General features: G+C 41.2%; 1 protein-coding gene across 2 annotated transcripts in view; it reads right to left on the reverse strand.

Moving 5' to 3' along the window:
* RALBP1 (ralA binding protein 1) overlaps positions 1-21,933 on the reverse strand; it is a 36,018-nt gene extending 14,085 nt beyond the window's left edge. The window contains exons 1-2 of one of the 2 annotated variants that reach the window (XM_052787809.1): positions 21,767-21,933; positions 1,661-1,954 (exon numbers count right to left, since the gene is read on the reverse strand). In XM_052787809.1, the coding sequence (XP_052643769.1) occupies positions 1,661-1,904 (244 nt within the window). In that variant the 5' untranslated portion in view covers positions 1,905-1,954; positions 21,767-21,933. Of the gene's footprint in view, positions 1-1,660; positions 1,955-21,766 lie in introns of those variants that run through there. The other variant, XM_052787810.1, reaches the window with a different exon arrangement.
* Between the last annotated feature and the right edge of the window lie 335 nt (positions 21,934-22,268).

The raw sequence follows: 22,268 nt of genomic DNA on the forward strand, positions 1-22,268 counted from the left end.
TGCAGAATTACACCACAAAGAAACCCACACTATGTATAATGCTGACCTCTAACAATTCCAAATTTAGAGGTATTTAATCCAAAGTTATAACAGAAAGCTGATTTGCAAAGAAGAAAACAGGTTCTAATAGCCTGAATTTAGACCCATCCAATCAATACCAGATTTTCATCACCAATCCAATATTCTGTATTAGGTTAATGTTGCTTACACTAGGAAAAAACCTAAAGAATCAGTTTTCTTAAAACCTGCAGGAATTTAAACTGTTGATTTTAACTGGAGGATAATATATTTTTGAGTTACAGTATCCTTGATGCCCACAGTCTTTTGTTAGTAACAATAGTCCTTCTAAACTGTGGTAGAAACAAATCATGCATTCCAGGAAACAGGTTTGATTAAAAGCAGTGCAGTGGCAGCAAGTTCTTAAAGAGTAATTATTTAAATATGTGCATGCATATTACAAATAGTCACCATATTCATCCTAACGCTCCAGAATATTGTGTGCTGTCTCATTGGTTTTGATCTTCCAAATTTCACACATAAGAAGTGGCAAGCTACACTGGCATCCAGAACTTCCAGACATCAGAGATACAGGCATTGTAGATGATGAACATTATTTTGAAATTTTGCTAAAACAAACATCAGTTAAAAAAGTACTAACATTTGGGCTGTAATATTTAGGTTTCAGAGACTTGGACAGTAAGGATCTTTCTGGTATTGAGAGTGCTCAGTATCAGTTTAGTATTTCCAAGTGCTTTGTTCTTTCTGAATATGTAGAAAAACTCTGTTGAATAAAAACTATTTCATGTTTCCAAAATTTTCCGCACAAATCTAAAGGTGGGAAGTAAGATTTCTCTTCTGTTGTTTTGGAGGAGGAGTATGCTTTTCAAAGGAAAACTTCCATTCTGGACACTGATACACTGACAAAGAATGGATTCTACAGTCAAACCTTTACTTTTTTCTAATCTTTACTCTGTCAGTTCTAGTAAATTCAGATCTCAATGCTGGATTGCACATTTTTGAACTCTGCAATAATACTTAGGCACTGCTGGAGGAAACTGCATGATCAGACTGAACTGAGAAGCTAGAGAAAAAAAAGACACAGATTTTATTGCTCCTCAAATAATTGTGCAGTGTGCACATGGAAACTTGAGACAGTATACAATAGCAAACTCTGAATATGGGAGACACAACTGAAAAGGGTCAAAGTTGTTGAAACAGACTCCTCCAAATTTAAAAGTACAAAATTCAGGTCAAACTTGCATTTTTATTTTAGCTAGCACCTCAGCTACAATTTCAAAAAGCATCTATTTGGAAATACACTTGGAAACCTCCACCTAGAATGTGAACAGATAATGAGATTAGAAAAAACCCATGCCAGGCAATTACCAATGCACCATTAAAGATTTTGGATAAACATGTTTATTGGTAATTCTGGGCACATGCTTGGCACCTGTATCTGCGCAACAAAAAACAAATCCATTTTTTGGTTAAGGTGTGGGTTTTTTTGGAAGAGAAACAGGTATTGCACAAAGCCTGTTTGTACAAGTTAACTTCCTTCACACCTAAACAAGATCCATCGGGAATATTAAGCAATTTTGAGAGAGAAAGAAAGAGAGAAAGAGAAATTATAAGCATGAAATAAGAGAAGTTGCCTACTCACTTCTTTTTTCTTTCTTCTTAAATTTTCCTTTCTTCTTCCCATGCTCCTTTTCATCATCAGATACTATATCTGGAGGCTCATGCAAGCTGTCATGAGGCGGTGAAGGCTCACCGGTGCGGTACAATCCAGGGAATTTTGTAGGACTGATTTCTTCAGAGCTGGGAGTACGAGCAAGACCCCCACTGTGTTCTACCCGACGGTGTTCACTGGGGCTGCTAGTGGGAGGCAGGAAGCACTCGGTCATTCTGATTCCCTGATATCAAAGTGAAATCTTCTGCTACCTGTCCATCACACCTGCAGCAGGGGAAAACAAAAAAGAAACTCCACACAATTTTAAGCAATAGGCTTCAGAACACCTTGTTTAGAGCTCTGTCCTGAAAACACAAACAGCAATACTTTCTACAATGAATGTTCCAACTTAATGTCAAGACACAGTAATATAACATTAGGTCCTAAACTTAGTGTTTGCAGAATCTGTCCATTAACTCCTAAGCCATATTAACATAATAAGAGAGCTGCTATTTTAGCCGTTTCTACTTTATAATATAGAAAACATTATATATAAAATATCAGAATATTTTAACATTTGAAATAATTCTTACAAAATTCATAGGCAGCTTGCATACTGATTGGTAATATTTACTATAAAATAGTTAGCTAACTTTAAATTTTTGACATAAAATAGATTTGTCTGGAAGCTCAGAGTCTTTTTGAGCACTGCACTTAAGGCAAAGATCATTTTCATCTTTCCCAAGCATATTTTGTAGATGCAAATAAGAACTTGCCTAGCCTGTTGCAATAAGGGGGGGGGGGGGGGGGGGAGAGTTAAAGCAAATCCATCTTCTAATTATGCTTATGCAAATTAAAGATAGAAAAAGAATGATTAAGTTTTTCTGGTATACAACAACTTCACATCTGAAGAGGCTATATCAGGTCATCCGCACCCAGATGCTGGTATGTTGTTTGCTTGAGAGTTATGGCCAAATAAAAGCTAATACGAAAATTGCTGAGGGAAGACAATCCATAAATGCTCAACAATGGAACTCATAAGGAAAAAACTCTTCCTAGCACAGATAAATTTCAGAAATTCCACAGAACAGATATGCTGTATAGGACATAATACCTCTGGAATCCACTTTGCTGAATTTGGCCCTTTGTGTCCAAATGGTCACCCTCAGATGTGAGCCCTTCTTTTAAGGGATGAAAGGAAAACAGAAATAAAGCAAACCCTAGAAAAAGAAAAATCTATTTCCCACACCCACTGGTATGCTTGGATGACAGGTCAAGTCACAGTTACATGCTAACTTTAATCCGACTTAAATCTGTGCTGCTATGTTGCTGCTGAAAGGAAACTGATCCTTTGGAAGACAAACAGAAGAAAAAAAGATTTTTTTTTTTTTTTTTGAAAGCTACATCAGTTCCACAGCCTGGCTCTCTATACAGCCATACAAGTGCCAGGGCAAGCACAAGGAAAGCTGAGAGTTGGGGGAAGGTGTCCTGCACTGCAGACTTAAAGTGATCAAGGTGGCCGTGTTAGCCATAGCCTCACAAAAAAATCAAAACATATTATAAGATTACACAGAAAAGCCACATTAAACCTGTTTCCATCAGTATTTTAGTTATGACAAGAGTATATCCAGATATAATAGCTGTGGCTTCTGCACTAGCCTTTGGACTCTGCGATCACCTCTGGTACTCCTGCTATTTAATGCTGATGTACAGATTACAATTAAGAAGAAAGTAGTCAACCCTTTGCTAAGTTAGGCAAACAATCATGGATACCCAGTATTTTATAAAATCTCATTTGGGGAAATAAATGATACATACTGGCTAAGCAGGAACTCCTGATACATCACACAAACCTGACTATAATTTCTTACACAAAAGCAGAAAGCCTCTTTAAAAGAGAACAGCATTAACATGAGGCACAGCCATTTTCTTTTTTTTGGTCATGCTTGCTGGGTTTTGTTACATTTTTAATTGATATCAAATATTCCACTGCTATGCTAATTTGATATTGTGTTTAAACAAGTAAATGGCGTGCTCATACAAGACATTTTAGGAGAACTGTCCAGGTAAGTAAGGCTTCAGACTTACAGGTGTCAAAAAAGGTCAAAACTTTCAATTATATAAGCATTTTCAATATTACCAATGACATGGATTGGCAATAGCATTGCATCTCATCTGGGTATCAGAATGATCAGTAAAATTCCTGCACAGCACCTGTTTGCATTTCATCCAGCAACCCCTCTACCCCAAAAAACAGAACCCAAAACACCCCACCAAAAGCTGCTAAACAATAGACAGTATTTCAACAGTAACCCATAGAATGAAATTAGAACTATTACATATAATTTTTTTAAGCAAACAGGATGGACCACACCTACAAACCAGTCTACCTCTAGAGTGGGCAAGATGGGCAAGTGCACAGAGGGAAAGGGCATTGTCATTGCAAAGGCACATAAACACCACCCTGGAAAATGAGGACACACAAGCTTTGCCTCTGGAACCCAGCAGAGCTCCTGGGATGAAGCCAGGCTTAGCCCATACGTTCCACAACACTCTCCAGCAGTGTTACTCAACTCCTAGGGTCTTATTTACAGACTGGTAAAATATAGAAAAACATAATATGGTATTGTGTTTTGCCAGGTTAATAATCACAAATGTGTCCAGCTAAGTGGGTTTTGGGAAGGGTTATTGTTTTTGTTTTTTAGAACTCTCATCCTTCACTTCTCTGCATGCAGAACACAGTGAAAATTTAAGGTGCTCCTTGACTCCCACCAGTTCTCATGTATGTATGAAACAAAGTATCTCACTCCAGGAGATCACTCACAGAGTGCTTGTGGAAATTAACGGTTGCTCAGGTCAGAATCTGAATAGGGCACAGTAAGACACAGAATTATGATGAGAAACAAAATATTCATGAGGTCTTTTAATACTGTTCATTCTTTATTCTGGCTAAAGCAGAGACACTGACTAAAAATAATGGTATGTATTTGTAAATGCAACGAATTAAGACTGCACTTACGTTTCATATTTTTTCTTACACAGCTTTAAGAAAGTATTACTTTCCTATATGCGTAATTTCCTAGGCCTTTAAATAAGGGAGAAATTCCACAATGCTCAAATTATATCAAGACTTATCAGCAGAATCAGAGCCTTTAGGCCTACCGCAAAAACCTCTTCCACTTTTACTAATGAATGTTAATGTTCTATTGCCATACAAATCTGCACCTTTCTCTGGCTTTTACACATTTTTGCCAACAGCAATAAATCGTGAGACTGAAAATATCATTAATCCTCTCAGCATTTTGAGAAAGAACATTTCTAGCATGCTGATTCTTCTGCCAACTTCACCCTCCCAGACTTGACCCTGTTTTCCCAATCTGTTACCCCTTCAGTCCTGCCTCTCCTCTGCAGCAGGCTCATTGCTTCAAATTGCTTCTCTTCACCTATGCAGTCCTCATCTGTCAGGAGATTTAACAGCTCACTACTGCAATGTGGGGAAGGTCATTCTACTCCTCCCATTAACACACCCCCCCAATTCCAGTAGTTTCCTCTCCCAAGACCCCTTTGTGAGATGATTCAATGTGCTAGCTGTTCCAACAGGCTTCCACGAGCTAGCTCAGCAGCAGAAGAGCTCAACAAGCACTAAAGATGGAAAGCAGAGGAGTGGCAGAACCACGATGACAGCCGTGCAACCTCCCTCTCTGGGCAGCTCCATTCTGTGATACTGCACGCACAGCTTCATCTCCCCAGATTTCACTTTATTCTTAGTATTTTCCCCATAACTTCAAGCTTCAATTTCTTTACAACACGGTGCCAGTACGCCCATGGTTCCCATCTTGATTGATTCCTCTTTTTCACCCTCAGTACATCACACACAACGTGTTCTTTATCTGCTTTGGTCTCTGTGACCCAAGTTCAGTCTCCCACTTCCCCCTCCCCTTGCTCTTTATTCAGCTGATTCCTACTCTCCTGCTGCACACCGTTTCCTTGCAGATAAAGTTCTCCCTCTTTGTCCTCTGTTTCTTCTAGTTATTAGTTATTATTAGTTGTCAGTTCCCGTTTCTTCCTGGATGTTCTTCTCTGCTGCAGTCTTTTGTTTCCTCATGATTATCTACCTCATCTTCTCACCTTGTCCCCATTTCTCCCACTGGCTCTCAGTCACTCCCTATTATCACAAGAAGTCATCTTCTTCCTTACCTCCCTTCCAACAGCAGGCTCTTTGACTCCCACCAGTTCTCATTCACTCAGCATTTGATTCTTCTTCCACAGGAGCCACGAATGCTGTTATGTGACAGTGTCAGAGAGCTTCTTGCAGTTCCAAATGCCTCCTCAGACCTAGCTACTCTTTTCAGTACTCCCCAAAATGCAGTTTCTTGAACCATCTTCCTGCTCAACATGGAGTCGAACCCTCAGAATAACTGAGTGTCAAAAATAAACAGCCTTCACAAAACATGCATGGTATTGTGACCTTTCCTCTATTCACCCAAAGAAAGACTAAATTAAAAGACATTTTAAACATGGAAAGCCTAAGATATGTCCTTAACACAAAACCTCCTAGCCATCATGTCACCACCATCTTTCAAGACCATACACCAAGCACAGGAATGTGGGTTGGGGAGAGGAAAGAAGATGCCTGCATGGGCAAAATAACGCGGTTTTTCCTAGCCCCATTTTTGAAAATAACTGAACTCTTTCCTGAAAAATTCATCCTGAGCTACATATCTAGTAAGTAAAAATTAATATTAAAAAGCTGAGATTTGGAAAAAACAGAGAAAAGTGAAGACAGAGAGAGATGACAGCCATCTTTAATAGATATCACTTATTACAGTGTGTCATCTAAGTCAGCATGAACACATTAAAGAGAGGCACAGTCTGAAAGACCAAACTCACAGCTCTTTCATTCAGTACAGAAGGCTCCATCATTTCTGTTTTGCGCTGAATCTGTATTGTCACTTTGTCCCTTGTAACCAATTACAACAGCAGAAGCAAATTAGAGCAGGTGATTGCACGCACAGATGTTATTTTGTAAAGCTGTTGGGCAGAATGAAAGACACAAAGATTTTTTCTGCAACAAGCATTACGCAAGACCACATCTGAAGCATGGTGGGTGTCCCTAGGTCATCCCATTTTGCCACTAACAGACACACTCGGAAAATATGTGTATTACATTGAAAATAGTCCCAAGAAGTCAGTAATCAAAGGATAGAGGCAGAGTGGGAACACTTACTCAGCTACCAGGACCTGCTCCATCATAACTACCCAAAAGCAAGACCCAGAATACAGCAGTGCCTCATCATTGTAGGGGTTCACACCAAAAGATCTGGACATATGTCTGCTTTTGGACAAAAATTATCCTAGTAACAAGCATAGCTCCAGTTTGGAAAGTAATGAACCGTAAGAGGAAAAACCAAAAACTATCACTTGTGGTCTAAGCATGTCCAAGCACTTCAGAAACTATGAGTGGTACTCATACAACTGCTGAGATGGTTGACAAGATGACTTGGAGATGAGAAGACAGTTAGAAGTAAGTTATTTACCAAGACTATACGATGTCTGAGACACATCTAAGTTCTGCATCTTTCTTAGACTATCGCAAAGTGTGGGAGGCCATTAAAACCATAGTCCTTCCAAGAGTAGAGGATATGGTTAAGTACGCCTCAAATTAATAATCTTCTAACTACTGATGATTGTCAGCTACAGCAACAGCTTAGGCAAAGAACAGTTTTTACTAGCTTAAAGCTAATAAACAATTTACATTTTACTCAAATTGTTCTGAGGTTTTATTACTGCAATAAAACACAACAGTTTAAGCTGTGTTTTGAAATAAAAAGATGCATTTTTTACAACATACTGAAAAGCTTAATACAAAACACTGCTTTCACTCAAACACTTCTTAGACTGAAATGTTGCCATGCAGTCAAATAGCAAAATGACATCAGAGGCCACCTATTTTATTTAACAAGCAGAACCCAGGTACATAAACAGTGCCCTTTCCCTTCTTTAATAAGGCAACATAGCCACGAAAGGAGAAAGAAAAGGGAAGTGCTTCATGTAGACAGGTAAAGCAAGTTTAAAATTTCACAAGTCACAAGTAATCACATAAACACAGCATTAAGTAACTCCCTTGTGAGTCATGCACTCTTCATAACTGGCAAGAATTAAAGCCTCAAGATGGGCCTTCACAAGACTTTTTGGATAAAGAGAATAAAATACAAATTGTTTAGCAGCATTCAGCTCCTAAACCTAAGATTACTTTACAGGATATGTGATGCTATGAGAATGTTAGAAAATTTACTTTAAAGGAGAGTGTGTAATCACACAACTCAAGTCACATAGGAGCAAGCTGTACATTTTTCAAAAATAATGCCAGCATCAGGTCAGCTCTAAAAGTAACATAAACACGTTTGTGTGTTCTCTCATTTATCTGTAGGTGGATAAAGTCTGCCGCAATTGCAGTACCATCCAAAGTATTTCAAGTTCTGCTCTGAGATTCTATACCAGCTCAGAAGTAGTGATATACAAATACACAGAACTACTTAGCTCTCAACAATCAGAGAGCTATCGACCACGTCCCTATTTGAGTGGACTGTTGGAGGAGCCAGCTCACATCCAGAATATGTAGCAGTATCCAGGTTATTCCCTATTATTGAGGGTATTCCAGTTCTTCATTAATCCATTCGGTAGAGAGTCAACCTTAAAATAAATAATTAAATAATATCCTAGACATTCTAGAAATATCAGAAACAAGATTTCCAATCACATTACCATAAAGTTTCATAATCACATGAAGATAAAATCTCCAGATATGTGGTAGCATATGCACTCCAATTTGGTTCACTTCAGGGAAAACAGTATCACAGTCTCTAGTGTACAAATTCTATAGAGCTCCGTCAGGATGCAATTTGCAGGCTGTTTCCAGTAGACATCTTGGGGAAAACAAAACTTGGATCCCCTGGTGTCCTGGTTTCAGCTGGGATAGAGTTAACTGTCTTCCTAGTAGCTGGTACAGTGCTATGTTTTGAGTTCAGAGCAAAGAATGTTGATAACACTGATGTTTTCAGTTGTTGCTCAGTAGTGTTTAGACTAATGTCAAGGATTTTTCAGCTTCTCATGCCCAGCCAGTGAGAAAGCTGGAGGGGCACAAGAAGTTGGCACAGGACACAGCCAGGGCACCTGACCCAAACTGGCCAACGGTGTATTCCATACCATGTGACGTCCCATCTAGTATAGGAACGGGGAAGTGGGGGGCAGGTATTCGCCGCTCGGGGACTGGCGGGGTGTCGGTCGGCGGGTGGTGAGCAATTGCACTGCGCATCATTTGTACATTCCAATCCTTTCATTATTGCTGTTGTCATTTTATTAGTGTTATCATTATTAGTTTCTTCTTTTCTGTTCTATTAAACTGTTCTTATCTCAACCCACGGGTTTTGCTTCTTTTCCCAATTTTCTCCCCCATCCCACTGGGTGGGGGGGAGTGAGTGAGCGGCTGCGTGGTGTTTAGTTGCTGGCTGGGGTTAAACCACGACACCTGGGGACAGTTAAGTGCTTTGCTCCAGAGGAAGCACACCTGAAGAGAGACCAACCATAGTTACATAGGAAAAGCCCCTGTCCCATGATTCTGCCTCCTACACTGGCTGTGCTGTCACACCGCCTCCTTTGCCGTAACATCCTAGTCCCCTGGTAAGGCATGCTGTGACAGTTTACATCCCACTGCCTGTTCCAGAGCAAGCTAAAGCACGTAGTCTAGGAGAAAAGCCTCAGCACAAATCTTTGCTACAGGGTTATGACCAAAGCTGCATACAGAGGTTACATAAACTATGCCACACGTGGCTCCCAAGCTCATTCCCATCCTTCAGGGATATCTCAGCAAGCCCTGCCATGTGTCTTTCTCCAGCTGAATCAACTGTCATGGAAGCAGTTTCAAAGTGGTGCATTATATTTAGATCACAACCAGATATATGAGGCATTCTTGGAAATAACTGGCCAGCTAACAACTGGAATGACTGCTGTTTAATTGCTTTACATTGCATGTTTCTGCAGTAACAAGCAGAAGGTCTGGACTCTGCATCATGAGGCAGATGGGCGCTGTAACCAGGCCAGACTTTTGCAGGAGTATCTTGACTAATCAGCTACCTGCATCACAACTGCTACTGCCCACCCAGAGAATATTTTCTCATTCTTCAAACTTATTGGGAAAGTACTGGTCTACTATTCGGGATTCTCTAGTCTTAGCCCCTGTGAATCCTGCTCCTGGTTCCCATGGTCTTGTCACCACAAAGTAACCCAATACCAATTCCTCCAGTAATTGTACTGAAGCCTAGTATACTAGTTTCCCATTCTGTGGTCTAGTCCCACTGCTTCCCAGGCTCAGTCCCTCTCCATTAGCTTCTTCATTCCCCTCTCCTGCAGTCCAGTTCCTCCACCATCAGGACTGTACCTCATCTCTCTCACAACCTCCTCCTCCTCACCACGCAGGTGTTCAGCACCTAGACCTGTGCAACTTCAGTTTCACCATTCCTCTTCTCCACACCCAGTACCTCATCTAATCTCACCTTTTGGCTGCTCACTGTTTCCCAGATTCCCTTGCCACCTTCTATTTCTCCCACACTCAGTTCTAAGTAAGGCTTCTGAAAATTATGGTCCATACATAAGCAAAGAAATCTGGGAGGTCTTATCCAGCCAAAATTAGGTTTCCCCTCTAAATTACAAATAGCATTAAAAAGGCTTGCCTGATTACCAAAATATTTTTTATTACATAAAATATTTTTCCCTGCTAGCTCAAGTCTCAGAAACAGTTTGAAGGATTTGGTTAGTGCTTTTTGTTTAAATTTTTAAATACCAGCCTAAGAAACCCAACTTTTCAGCCCAAATGAAAATGTGGTAACTTTTGATAAGGGCTGAACTATTGAGAGCTGAATTGAATAATACGAACTGTCCTGCAAATGTATCAAACCCTCCTATACTTCTGAAAAATGCCACGTTGTACAACATATATAATACCTACTATTGCTTAGATTGGTGTGGTGGGTTGACCCTGGCTGGAGGCCAAGCGCCCACTAAAGCCACTCTATCACTCTCCTCCACAGCTGGGCAGGGGAGAGAAAATACAATGAAAGGCTCATGGGTCGAGATAAGGACAGGAAGAGATCACTCACCAGTTACCATCACGGGCAAAACAGACTCAACTTGGGGAAAACTAACTTAATTTATTACCAGTCAAATCAGAGTAGGATAATAAGAAATAAAACCAAATCTTGAAAACACCTTCACCCCACCCCTCCCTTATTCCCAGGCTCAGTTTCACTCCTGATTTTCTCCACCTCCTCCTTGCCAGCAGCGCAGGGTGACGGGGAATGGGAGTTAGGGTCAGTTCATCACACATTGTCTCTGCCGCTCCTTCCTCCTCAGGGATAGGACTCCTCACTCTTTCCCTGCTCCGGCGTGGGGTCCCTCCCACGGGAGACAGTCCTCCATGAACTCCTTCAATGTCAGTCCTTCCCACAGGCTGCAGTTCTTCATGAACTGCTCCCGCAGGGGTCCCTTCCACGGGCTGCAGTCCTTCAGGCACAGACTGCTCCAGCGTGGGTCCCCCAAGGGGTCACAAGTCCTGCCAGAAAACCTGCTCCAGCGTGGGCTCCTCTCTCCACGGGGCCACAGAGGAGCCTGCTCCAGCATGGGCTTCCCATGGGGTCACAGCCTCCTTCGGGCATCCACCTGCTCCGGCATGGGGTCCTCCACGTGCTGCAGGTGTATATCTGCTCCACTGTGGACCTCCATGGGCTGCAGGGGGACAGCCTGCCTCACTGTGGTCTTCCCCACGGGCTGCAGGGGAATCTCTGCTCCGGCGCCTGGAGCACCTCCTCCCCCTCCTCCTTCTCTCACCTTGGGGTCTGCAGGCCTGTTTCTCTTACATGTTCTCATTCCTCTTTCTGGCTGCAGTTGCTGTTGTGCCATTTTCTTTTTTCCCTTCTTAAATCTGTTATCCCAGAGGCGCTACCACCGTCACTGATGGGCTCGGCCTTGGCCAGTGATAGGTCCGTCTTGGAGCCAGCTAGCATTGGCTCTATCAGACATAGGGAAAGTTTCCAGCAGCTTCTCACAGAAGGCACCACCGCTGTAGCCCCCCAGCTACCAAAACCTTGCCACACAAACCCAATATAATTGCCCTTAGACTTATTCCTAGTGTGACAACCCTGTCCCTTTTCTCCTGTGCATCTCTCCAAATCTGCACTTGTGCCAGCACTAAAGCTTGTAAAACAGAACAGAAAGTTTTACTTTTACCACTTAACAGAGGAAGGGAGGAAAATGCAATAAAAGGAGTGCAGTTTACTTTTTTAACAATCACTATAAACATAGTATCACCTCAGGTTTTGTTTGCCCTCAGGACTATATACAAGTTTTATACAATTCAAGTTTTCTGAAAAGTCTTTCGAAGAGTTGTCTAATCCCTAGTCACCAAATGTCTGCAGCAAGTCGTACAGCAATTGATGATCTAGCAAACTAAGACTGATTTTTTACTTTTATCAGTTCCTGGGATGGGTTTATTTAATGACAAAATGCCCTTATCAGAGATTTCAACTATGGCATCATTCAGTCACACTCCAGTACCTGAACTCAGCCAAGTTGAGAACAGCTGTCCATTTGGTGGAGTCAGTTCAAATAAACACCACAAAACCGTGACTGGTGGAGCTGAATGTACTACAAATGCTGTTCAAAAAGCAAGTGCTAATCACCAGAGTGAAAATAACCAAAATGAAGCAGAGGAGAAGCCAATGGATTTGGCATCAAATATTTTACTGCATTTTTAAGCGTTTCTGCTATTCTTTCAAAAGCATCTACAGAGTAACCGTGACAGATCACACAGAGAATGGAATCTAGTTTTCCAGAGAGGCCAGAGCTCTGTACAGTCAGTTCCATCACCCAGTTAAAAAAATCTAAGGCTATGTATAGCCTATTTTGGGGGTTTGTGTTCGTTTTGGGGTTTTTTTTAAGAGTGCATTAGCTAATGCATGCTAAAATACTAGAAACGACAAGTGTAAACAGCAAATATTAGAGACACTTTGCTTTGGATTTAACACTGGTAACAAAGTTGGGATATGCCAACACGCCAGAAACACGTAATATAAGACACTGGCATTTCTGTAACAGCAATAATTCACCTGGCAAAAGCAACAGCAGCAGCAGAGGTGCAGTAACACGTTGTGAGGCTCTTGCCAGCAGGTAGAGTTCAAGCTCTGTGGAAATCTTGGGAACATACTCAGTTGACATGTGCAGGCAGATGCCAATGCCTCTGCACTATCATCATCTTTCTTATCCATGCCAATGACAATGAAACCAGAACAGGTATGCCCCCCTACAAACATCGCTTAAAGTGTGTCTGCTGGTTTGTCCTTTAAAAGCCACTCGCTACCACCTACTAACACACTGAGTTCAGTACAGACGAAGCCCAGCTACACTTTGTCAACTGCATAAACCTGCTTAATACGTAAGCAACAAAGAGTGCACATGCTGCATGGGGTACTGTATGCTGAATCCAGACAGTGTCACTTTTTAATCCATTATTGAGATATTATCTTTCAGACTGGATGTAGAAAAATCAATTAGAAGTACCATGCTTCTTCACTGAATTGGCTGAACTGTGATCATTATTTTATTCATAGAATTTTCAAACAGCATGAAGTTCATGTTACAGAAGTTACTTCATAATCCTTTAACTAGGAGGTCAGCATGAACAGTCTAGTTTACCTCACCAAAGGCAAAGAATATTCAATTCTAAGGCCTTATCCTTTCCAGAAATTAGCATTTCTGAAAGTATATTAATGACACAAACCTTTAGGGTTAAAACTGTGAAAATTAAGTTTCTTGTGCTTTACATTGAATTTTTGCCACCATGTATTGAACACAGATGAAGAGATCTGTAAATTACAGGCTGTCACTTGAACTGACAACTCTATAACATAAGGAGAAACTAAGAACAGCTTTGCTTGGATCTCTTCATAGTTTGATACACGACACAGATGATCAGTTTCCATGTATATTTTTTCATGTTTAAAATCCTACATGTTCCAGTGTAACACAGGCAAATCATACCCAACTTTTAGTGAATATTAAATTAAAACAGAACTATGGTGGTTGAGATAAAACCCACTCTACTGTAAAAGCAGAAAGGAAAAGTAAAGAAAGACTTTGATCCAGAAAAACTGTTTATATAACAGCTTCTCTGATTATTTTTAGTGATTATTTGATAACTATTTCTATCTGTAGCACCTTTGGTTTTGGCTTAAAGAGTCTTGTATATTATCAAGCTAACATCTGTGGCTATTGACCTAGAAACTGGTTGTTTTGTTAGGTCCATACTGAGTAAAATCAATTTGAGACTGGGTTGTATGCAAACGTTTTCACAACTTAAACTACAATGGATAGGAGTATAATGTTTCTGTGCTCCCAGCACAGCAGTTTTTAGCAAAGCCTTATTGTAGATGCAGTTTTACGCACCAAAAGATCTTTTTCTGATGTAGCTTATTTCATTTGGAGATCTGTTTTGAGCCATGCCCACAAAGTAAGTTTTATTGATCCATGTTAGGTCTATAGCAGTGCAACCTGCTGGAATAGATGTTGACACCTGTCAAACCCATGCTATATGTAAAAGAAAATGATCTTTTTTTTTTTTTTTTTTTTTACCATGGTATGTAAGTTTCTACAAAAGAAGAGGACTATATCATCTCCTCTTTTCAGACATATTCCCATCAATGTAAATGACAACTCTTCATCAAGACCACGTGACTTATTTAGCCTTTCTGTAAATTTCTAAAGTTTTAGTTATTTTTTTCAGTACCACATGTAGACTTGGGATTAACAAATTCTGTTTTCCACCTCTGCCCCAGATTCACTCAATACCCAAGGGGAAAGTCAATTGAAACATTTATAAGATTAGTAGATTATTAATTAAGATTAACATCACCACCTCCAGGGCTGAGATGTGGCAAAATTTCATGCATGTGAACACTGAAAACATTCACAAATACATTCAAGGTGAGGTGTGGCACCACGCAGCTTGGGGCAGCAGCTGGTCTCCACGGTTCCTCTCTGCAGTGAATGGCTGGGAAGCAGAAATCTGCCTCCACAGCCAGCAAATGCATCTTCAGGAGCAACTATGGGGTAGACTGATCAGTTAAATTACCTATTACTGAAACAGCAGCAGGATCCACAAGTTCACAATATTTGTCTTCTATGCCAATTTACATAGCCAAACAGCCTTACAAGAAAACTTACATGAAACACCAGCTTTCTAGAAAAATGTATAAACATCCTTAGAATTTATAATTAAATTCACAAATGTTTTCTAAAACAAGCTTCAGCTCAGTCTGTAGCACCTACTGCAGTAATTTTCGGCAAACCTATGGCTTCAGAGTACTATTAAAAAAAATACCTTATGAAATACACACTGATTGCTGTTTTCAATTTACTTGCCAAATATAACAAAAATGAACTGAATAATAACACAAATAGACTCTAAAAATACATACACTTCACAGCTGGCAAAAAAGTTCAGTATCTGATAGCACAGGACCAAACAAGTTCTGACTGTCATTCCCAAATCTTGTCTACACAAGAAAAATCATGCTACTTTAAATAAAATTAGTGTAGGTAGTTTAATGGAAGCCCTAGTATACATAAGACAAAATAGTGCCATTGTCCTCCCCCCACCCCAAAAAGAAAATAAACTGCCTCTGTCAGTATAAGGCATTTTTAAGAGTGGCGAAATCCTTGCTCTTAAGTACTAAAAACCACCAGATGTAATTACCCGTCGAAAATACGCATCTGTAACTGACTGTTCTAATGATACACACTAACTGCAAAATACTGTGATATACATTTTGTATCTTTTAGATGTCTTCAAAGCCTGACTGAAATAGCATATTAAAAACTTACTTATGAAAGGAGTTATAAAGAACTAGCAACCAAAAGAAGCCAACCACAATAGAAAACTGTAAGCCAGTTTTATCATAAAACAAACAAAATATAGAATTGTAGCACACAAAAGGAGAACTGCAGGTAACAACCGATGCAACTTCTCCATTGTTTTTGGTAGAGTATACAGATTTTGGCATATTCCAAGATACATGTGTGATAAGTCATTGCCAGAAAATTAGTCCTTCTTAAGTATCTTTGTCGAGGAACTTGCATTTGGATCTACATCTTAGTATGTCAGTCACATTAATTTACCAAACCATCTAGACAACAAAGCAAGAACTCCACATATTCATCGCTTCCTCTTTCAGCTGGAAAGTTGCATTTCATTTCCTCCAACAACTTTTAAAATCCTTTTCAAAACATGACTGACAAAAACACACCTGATCACCAGTGGTACAAGTTGTATAAATTTTGGAGAACTGCAACCCCAAATTTCAGGATTAAAACTTCAGAAGCATGACCTGTGAAAGATCTCTGTATCTAAGGTTAGCTTGCAAGGGGTCAGCACAAAGAAAACTTGGAGAATTTGTAAAGATTAACACATCTAAAGAACAAGAAAATCTAAAACCACTAGACTGAAATAATCCAAGGAGTTTCTGGGTAAATCTATTCAATCAGTTGGGTTTTGTGGTTTCTTTTCCCTAAACTCTTACATTTTTAGTCCATTAAATCAATTTTTAAAATCCCATCAAATATGAGAAGCTCTTTAGGCTATCTTAAAAGAACAGCATCTCCTTTGAAGCCACCACAATTGAAAATTAAAAGAGGAGGGTGTCAGATAATACTTCTCCTCGAATTCAATTAAAAAAAAAAAAAAAAGGTATTTTAACTTTTGTACAGATTAGCATTATGCTTTTATATAGCATTTGGTTCACAATATTAAAATCTACTGGAGTTAGATTATTACAAATATAGTAAAATATCTGCCAATTTAATTATCTTACATCAGGAAATATTAAATTAATACACTCAATGTTAAGTATGTGAAAGCAGTGTATAGGACAGAGGAAAACAATACAGAGGAAAACAATAACCAAGAATTATGGACTTCCATAGTAACATGATAGAAAAACACTACTCATACCATGAAATAAGAAAGTTTCATTGCTGGCATGCTTATCATTGGAATTTACATTTAGCATTCAATGTGATTCATGCTAATAAAAATCAGTGAAAATTTATTTTCATTGCAACATCCAAAAAAATTCTGCACCTTGACTGGTGATACCCATATTCAAAAAACATACCTGGACAGGCTAGAAATGTTAAATTAGCAATAAGCCTAATTACCAGGGTAAGTTAAATGTTAAATTTCACAAAAGTTGTTATAGAAAAAAACATTAAAATTATAGCTTCTAACTCTTAGGTGTAACTCCTATTTTAAAAAGTTAGTATGGTTTTAAAGAGAAGTGATGTTCTTGCTGAATTCTTACTAAATTTTTAATGAAAAAGAGAAGCTGCAGTTTTTGTCTCTGTGATAGCTCTTTTTCCACAAGTGTCAAGTTAACAGTATTATCATCATACATTGTGTTTTTAAAAACCATGTATCCAGCTCAAGCTCTAGTACCAGAGATCTGTGTTCAGTCCCAAGAGTTCCTTTCTGCCAGATGCCTGTCTTTTAGCACAAAGCTCGGTTACTCATAATATAAAAGCCCAGGGATCCTACTGAAACTGTAAAACAGAAAGTAAACTTCGTGCACTGACTTAAGCTAGATCATAGAAACATGTGAAATTTTCATACTACAGAGGACAAAAATGAAACAAAAATACATTTTATCTATACATAACTATATGAATTGACTCAGTGAAGAGTTATTCACTGCTAGCAAATGTACAAAACAACCAACATGAAACTACATTTATTTTCCTTAAAATAATTTCCAGTTTGGTCCAAACTTGCATTCTGATTTGGAATGTCAAACCTTACCACCAAACACTCCCTCCTCACTATTCCTCTACAGCAGCCATCTGGCCCCCTCCCACCTCATGCAAGCAGCCATCACTCATCCCTCTCTTCCCTTGTGTGCCTCTAGAGACCAAAATAGCCAGTCTAAAAAAGCTCAGTTCCTTGTGAGCAAGAAGGAGAATAAAGGCGGCAGCATGGCAATGAGAAATCTGCTCCTGCTAGTTGCAAAGCTGCCCCTTCAATTGCACTGAAGTAGAGGGCAGCACCTACTCTTATGAAAAAGCATATCCCCAGTAAGCTAAAATAGTGCGTCTCTGCACACTTAGTCAAGGTCTTCCCAGCGCTTCATGTTGGGCTGTAGCTGGCAAGAATCATTAAGCCACTCCCTGCTTCCTCCAGGAAAGACAGTAGTCTGGATGGAAGCAAGCCAGGGATCGCCTACAAGGTCATGCTGTAAATTAATCTGCAACACCAAGGATCATAAACCTTCTTTTAAAGAAATTTTATAGTTGCTTTGATTGCTTAAGGTTTATTTTTCTACATATCTTCCCAGCACTTAAAACAAATGGACAGATGACAAACTATTAACAATTTAGGGCACACCAATGAGGATGAAGTGACATACATTACACTCTTCAATTATTATTATATCAGAAAAATTGCATGATTTAATTCTGTGCAATACTGAATTTGATTATTTAAAACTAAATATAACCTTTTCTCTAGTAATGTTTTTTTTAAACTGGGCTACATACCACATTAATTCACGCTATTAAACAGCTCACTATACTTATTCAAATTCACATTATTATTGTTTTAGCAACTGGTGAGCACTTTTTCTTTATTTATTTTTTTATTATTATAAAATTCTGTGTTTATTAAATAATTAGCTGCTATTTTTCAGTCAGGATGTTATGCCAAGCTGCTTCTGGAAGAAACTGGGACATGTTCATTATCTGTACTTTTGTTTACTTAGTATTACAGACACTACACAAGGGAAAAATACCAAACCATGTTCTCTATTTAAATACATCTTGTTTACTTACCATAGGAAATACTACTTGTAGGTAGTGAACTGATCGCTCCTACATTGTGATCTCATGTTTTCAAATTGGTAGATCTCAGTCTCCCACTCATACTTGAAATTCATAGATTAGACAAGAAAAAAAGATGCCTTCTGCTTTTTCAATGCACAACTAATAATAAACAACACTAAGGACCCCAGTTATATTTCCCAAATATTTTTGGTCAGACATATTTTGTTTAGGTATTAACTTTGTTTTTCACCTTCTTAATAAATTACTTTATCCACTGAAGCCACTGTACTTTGTATTTAGCTTTTTCACAAATTCTTTCCTACTAGTTCAAAATTATCACAGCACTTTACTGGTGAAACCTAAATAAAATATTTTTTCCTAGTACCTTATCTTCGAGTAACAGGACAGAATAAACTATAATCTCTTTGGATATATTTGAGCTGAGTGTTGCTTGAGTCTACTTACTGGATCACCACTTCTTACTTGGGCCTAAAGAAAAACCCTTCCAGTTTCGGCCATGGCAGGCAGAAGACATAATTGTTATTTGGACAGCAATCACCTCTCAACACCACCATGTCTGGGGATGCAGTCTAAGTGCAAGTCTCCCACACGCTACTTCCAGCCCAACTATGGGCTCATTTGATTTTTTTTTAAATTTTTTTTTTTTTGAGCAACAATTTGAAAACCGTGGTCCATGAGGCTCAGGTGAACAGCAGAAAGAGCTGATGAATTCTTTAGGTGAAAATCTGAAGCAGGCACATGGCAAACCATGACTAGTTTTAAGGGTAGCAAATCATTCACTGATTCAAAATAATCAGATGCATTAGTTCAGAGAAAAGCTTAGTAGATTATACTAGACATACAATAAACTGAAGATAAATGTTGTACTATATTTTGGCATTTTGAGGCCAGCTACATGACACCAAGCTTTACAGAAGGAAAGTAGATTTGCATTTGTTGGTATGTATTGCTAAACAGCAGCATCTTCCATATTAGTCTAAAAACAGCTTGTAAGAAACAGCAGTGTTTACTCAGAAACTATTCAAACCTTTTCTGTAAGAAAATACAGCTAAAACATATTAGGGAAGTGCCTAAAAGGTACAACTGAGATCAGAAGCCCAAAGTGTTAGATACAGTGCATATGCACCTCAGTTTTGGTTTAACTACACATACAGAATTAAGCCACACAGCTCTGAAGCAAGAATGCAGTTATTGTAATACCAAGACAAAATATTCCGGTATAGATATGCATATATAGAAATGGAAATAAGCTACTCTACAGAAAAACTTTCTTCCCTGTACAACAACAATCACACCAGGGGTTTTACAGTAAAACCCTTATTTTGGGAGGAAAAAAAAGCCAAACCAAACCAAAACACAAAACATGCCCTCCCACCCCTGAAAACACCTTAACTAAGACAGAACAATGCCAGACTTCCACCTGGAGTATTAAAATTTTGAGGCAGCTATTCCTATCTTCTATTTGAGATATGGGAAGACTAAAGAACACAACTTATTTTCTCAAAGTTAGAAATGAGATCCCTAGAACAGGGAATGTAGAGTTCCCTGCTTCTCTGTAATAAACACCGTATTTTTGACCTAGCTACCTAGAACATTACAGCAGGGGAGTTAGTAAATTACACACACTTAGAAGTAGTAAACACTCAAACCCACAACAGTCTGGAAGATTTTTTAATTTCTGTTTTACTTCTTTGTAGTAAAGAGCCCCTCAAGAGTGTGTGTCACACCAACTGTGTAACTATACATGGACTGAAGAAGCTGTATGGCATCATTCATCAGAAGCTGTATGCAACACCTCAAATGACATCAAAACCCAAATCTAAGGGATCTCTCTCCCATTTTTCTTTACGCTCACTAATAAATTCACATCTGTTACAGCCCTGCAACATATCCAACAGAGCCTTAACGTCACCCTTGAATGGGTGCCTCACAGCAGTGCCGAACATGCACGGTAAGCACTTCAAGAGCTTTCCAGATGAGAAACAGGTACGTGTAAGAATGCAATTATGGCTGTTTTGCTGTGCTGGAACAAGAGATTTACATAAATCCATCTGGTTTATGCAACTGGTAAAAAGGCCTTCACCTATTATTTTTTCTTATTATTGCTCATTACGGATGACAATTAACCTGAGGGACACTGGGGCAGCAGAGGGGGCAGTGGTGGAATCCAAACCACGCCATTCTCACGAACAGATACTTTCAAACGATCAACGTGGATTGCTGGCATTTCCCTTGTCATTTGTTTTAACATACGTAAGAACTTAAAAGTAAGATATGCTTATTTACTCATACATCACACACTGGCATATGATGAATGGCAACACAAGCTTTATAAATAAGGTTATTCAGTAGAAACCACAGCATCCTTAGAACCTGTTAAACATACCAGATGCAGAAAAATTGCAATAATGGTAAGAGTTTTCCGGTTTTTAAGACGTGACCTCTGGGTGAAGGTATATGAGTAAGAAAACCCGACCTCCCCCCCCCCCCCCCAAAAAAAAAACCAACAACCCCGAAATAACCTCACAGAAAGCTAGCCCATAGCCCAGCACACCTCTCATCGGAGCCGGAGCTACGGTGAACCCCGCACGGTTCAGAGTGCAGAAACGCTTAAGAAAACGGGGTGCGCAAAGAGCCCGGCGCCCACCCTGAGGCGCACGACGCCCGTGCCCCTAAGGGCAGGAGGGACGACCGGGCCGCCCGCACACGGGCCGGGTCCCCCCCCCGCCCCGGGCAGCCCGACGAAGAAGCCGCCGCTGGGACGCGCGGCCTGTCCCCAGCGCGGCACCCCCCGCGCCTCCGCCGAGGGAGGCAGGCAGGCAGGCCGGCCGCCCCGCCCCGCCGCCGGAGGGGGCTGATCCCCACCGGGGAGGCCGAGCGGATCCCCCCCGCGGGGGCCGGCAGCGCCCCGGGCCGGCTGAGGCGGGGGAAAAGGGGGGGCGGGGACCCCAACAGCTTCACCCCTCCCCCAGCCGCCGGGCAGCCCGGGCCGGCCCCTCCCCCGCCCGGCAGCTGCGGCTGGGGGGGGGGTGGGGACGGCTCCCCGCCGCCCGTTATCCCCACCCCCTCCCCCCGCCAGACCCGGAAGCGGCCTCCGCGCCCCTCACCGGGAACGGCGGGGGGCCGGGCCGGAGACCCCCCCCGCCTGCCGGCACTCACCGTTGGGGTCCCGCTCGCCGGCGCGGCGGCTGCGGCTCCGCCTCGGCCTCACGCGCAGGGCCCCGCCTCGCGCCCCATCCCGCCTCCCGCCGCCCGGCTCGCAAGGACGGCCGGGGAGCGGCGCGAGCTCGCCACCGCGCAGGCGCCGCCGCCTGGCTCCGCGGTCTCGGGGCGGCCGGGGGCGGGAGGCGCCTGCGCCGGCGGCCGGCGAGGAGAGGGGCTCTGCGCACGCGCGGCGCCCTGAGGGCGGAGAGGCGGGGCGGAGGAGCCGGGTCCCCCGCGCGGGGCACGCCGGGCATTGTAGTTTCTCGGCGGCGCCTGCCGGCAGGGGTGGCGAGCCTGCTTCCGGCCCCCGGACTACAACTCCCAGCGCCGGGCGGGCCGGGAGGGGGACGGCCAGAGCCGCTGCTCGCCGGTTCACTCTCCCGCCGGTTTTTAAGTCCCCAGGCCCGGGGCGGTGGCGGGCGGAGGTTAGTGCGGGAGGTGAGGTCTGAGGCGCGCT

Source organism: Harpia harpyja, chromosome 5 (genome assembly GCF_026419915.1).
Source record: "Harpia harpyja isolate bHarHar1 chromosome 5, bHarHar1 primary haplotype, whole genome shotgun sequence".
Lineage (NCBI taxonomy): Eukaryota > Metazoa > Chordata > Aves > Accipitriformes > Accipitridae > Harpia > Harpia harpyja.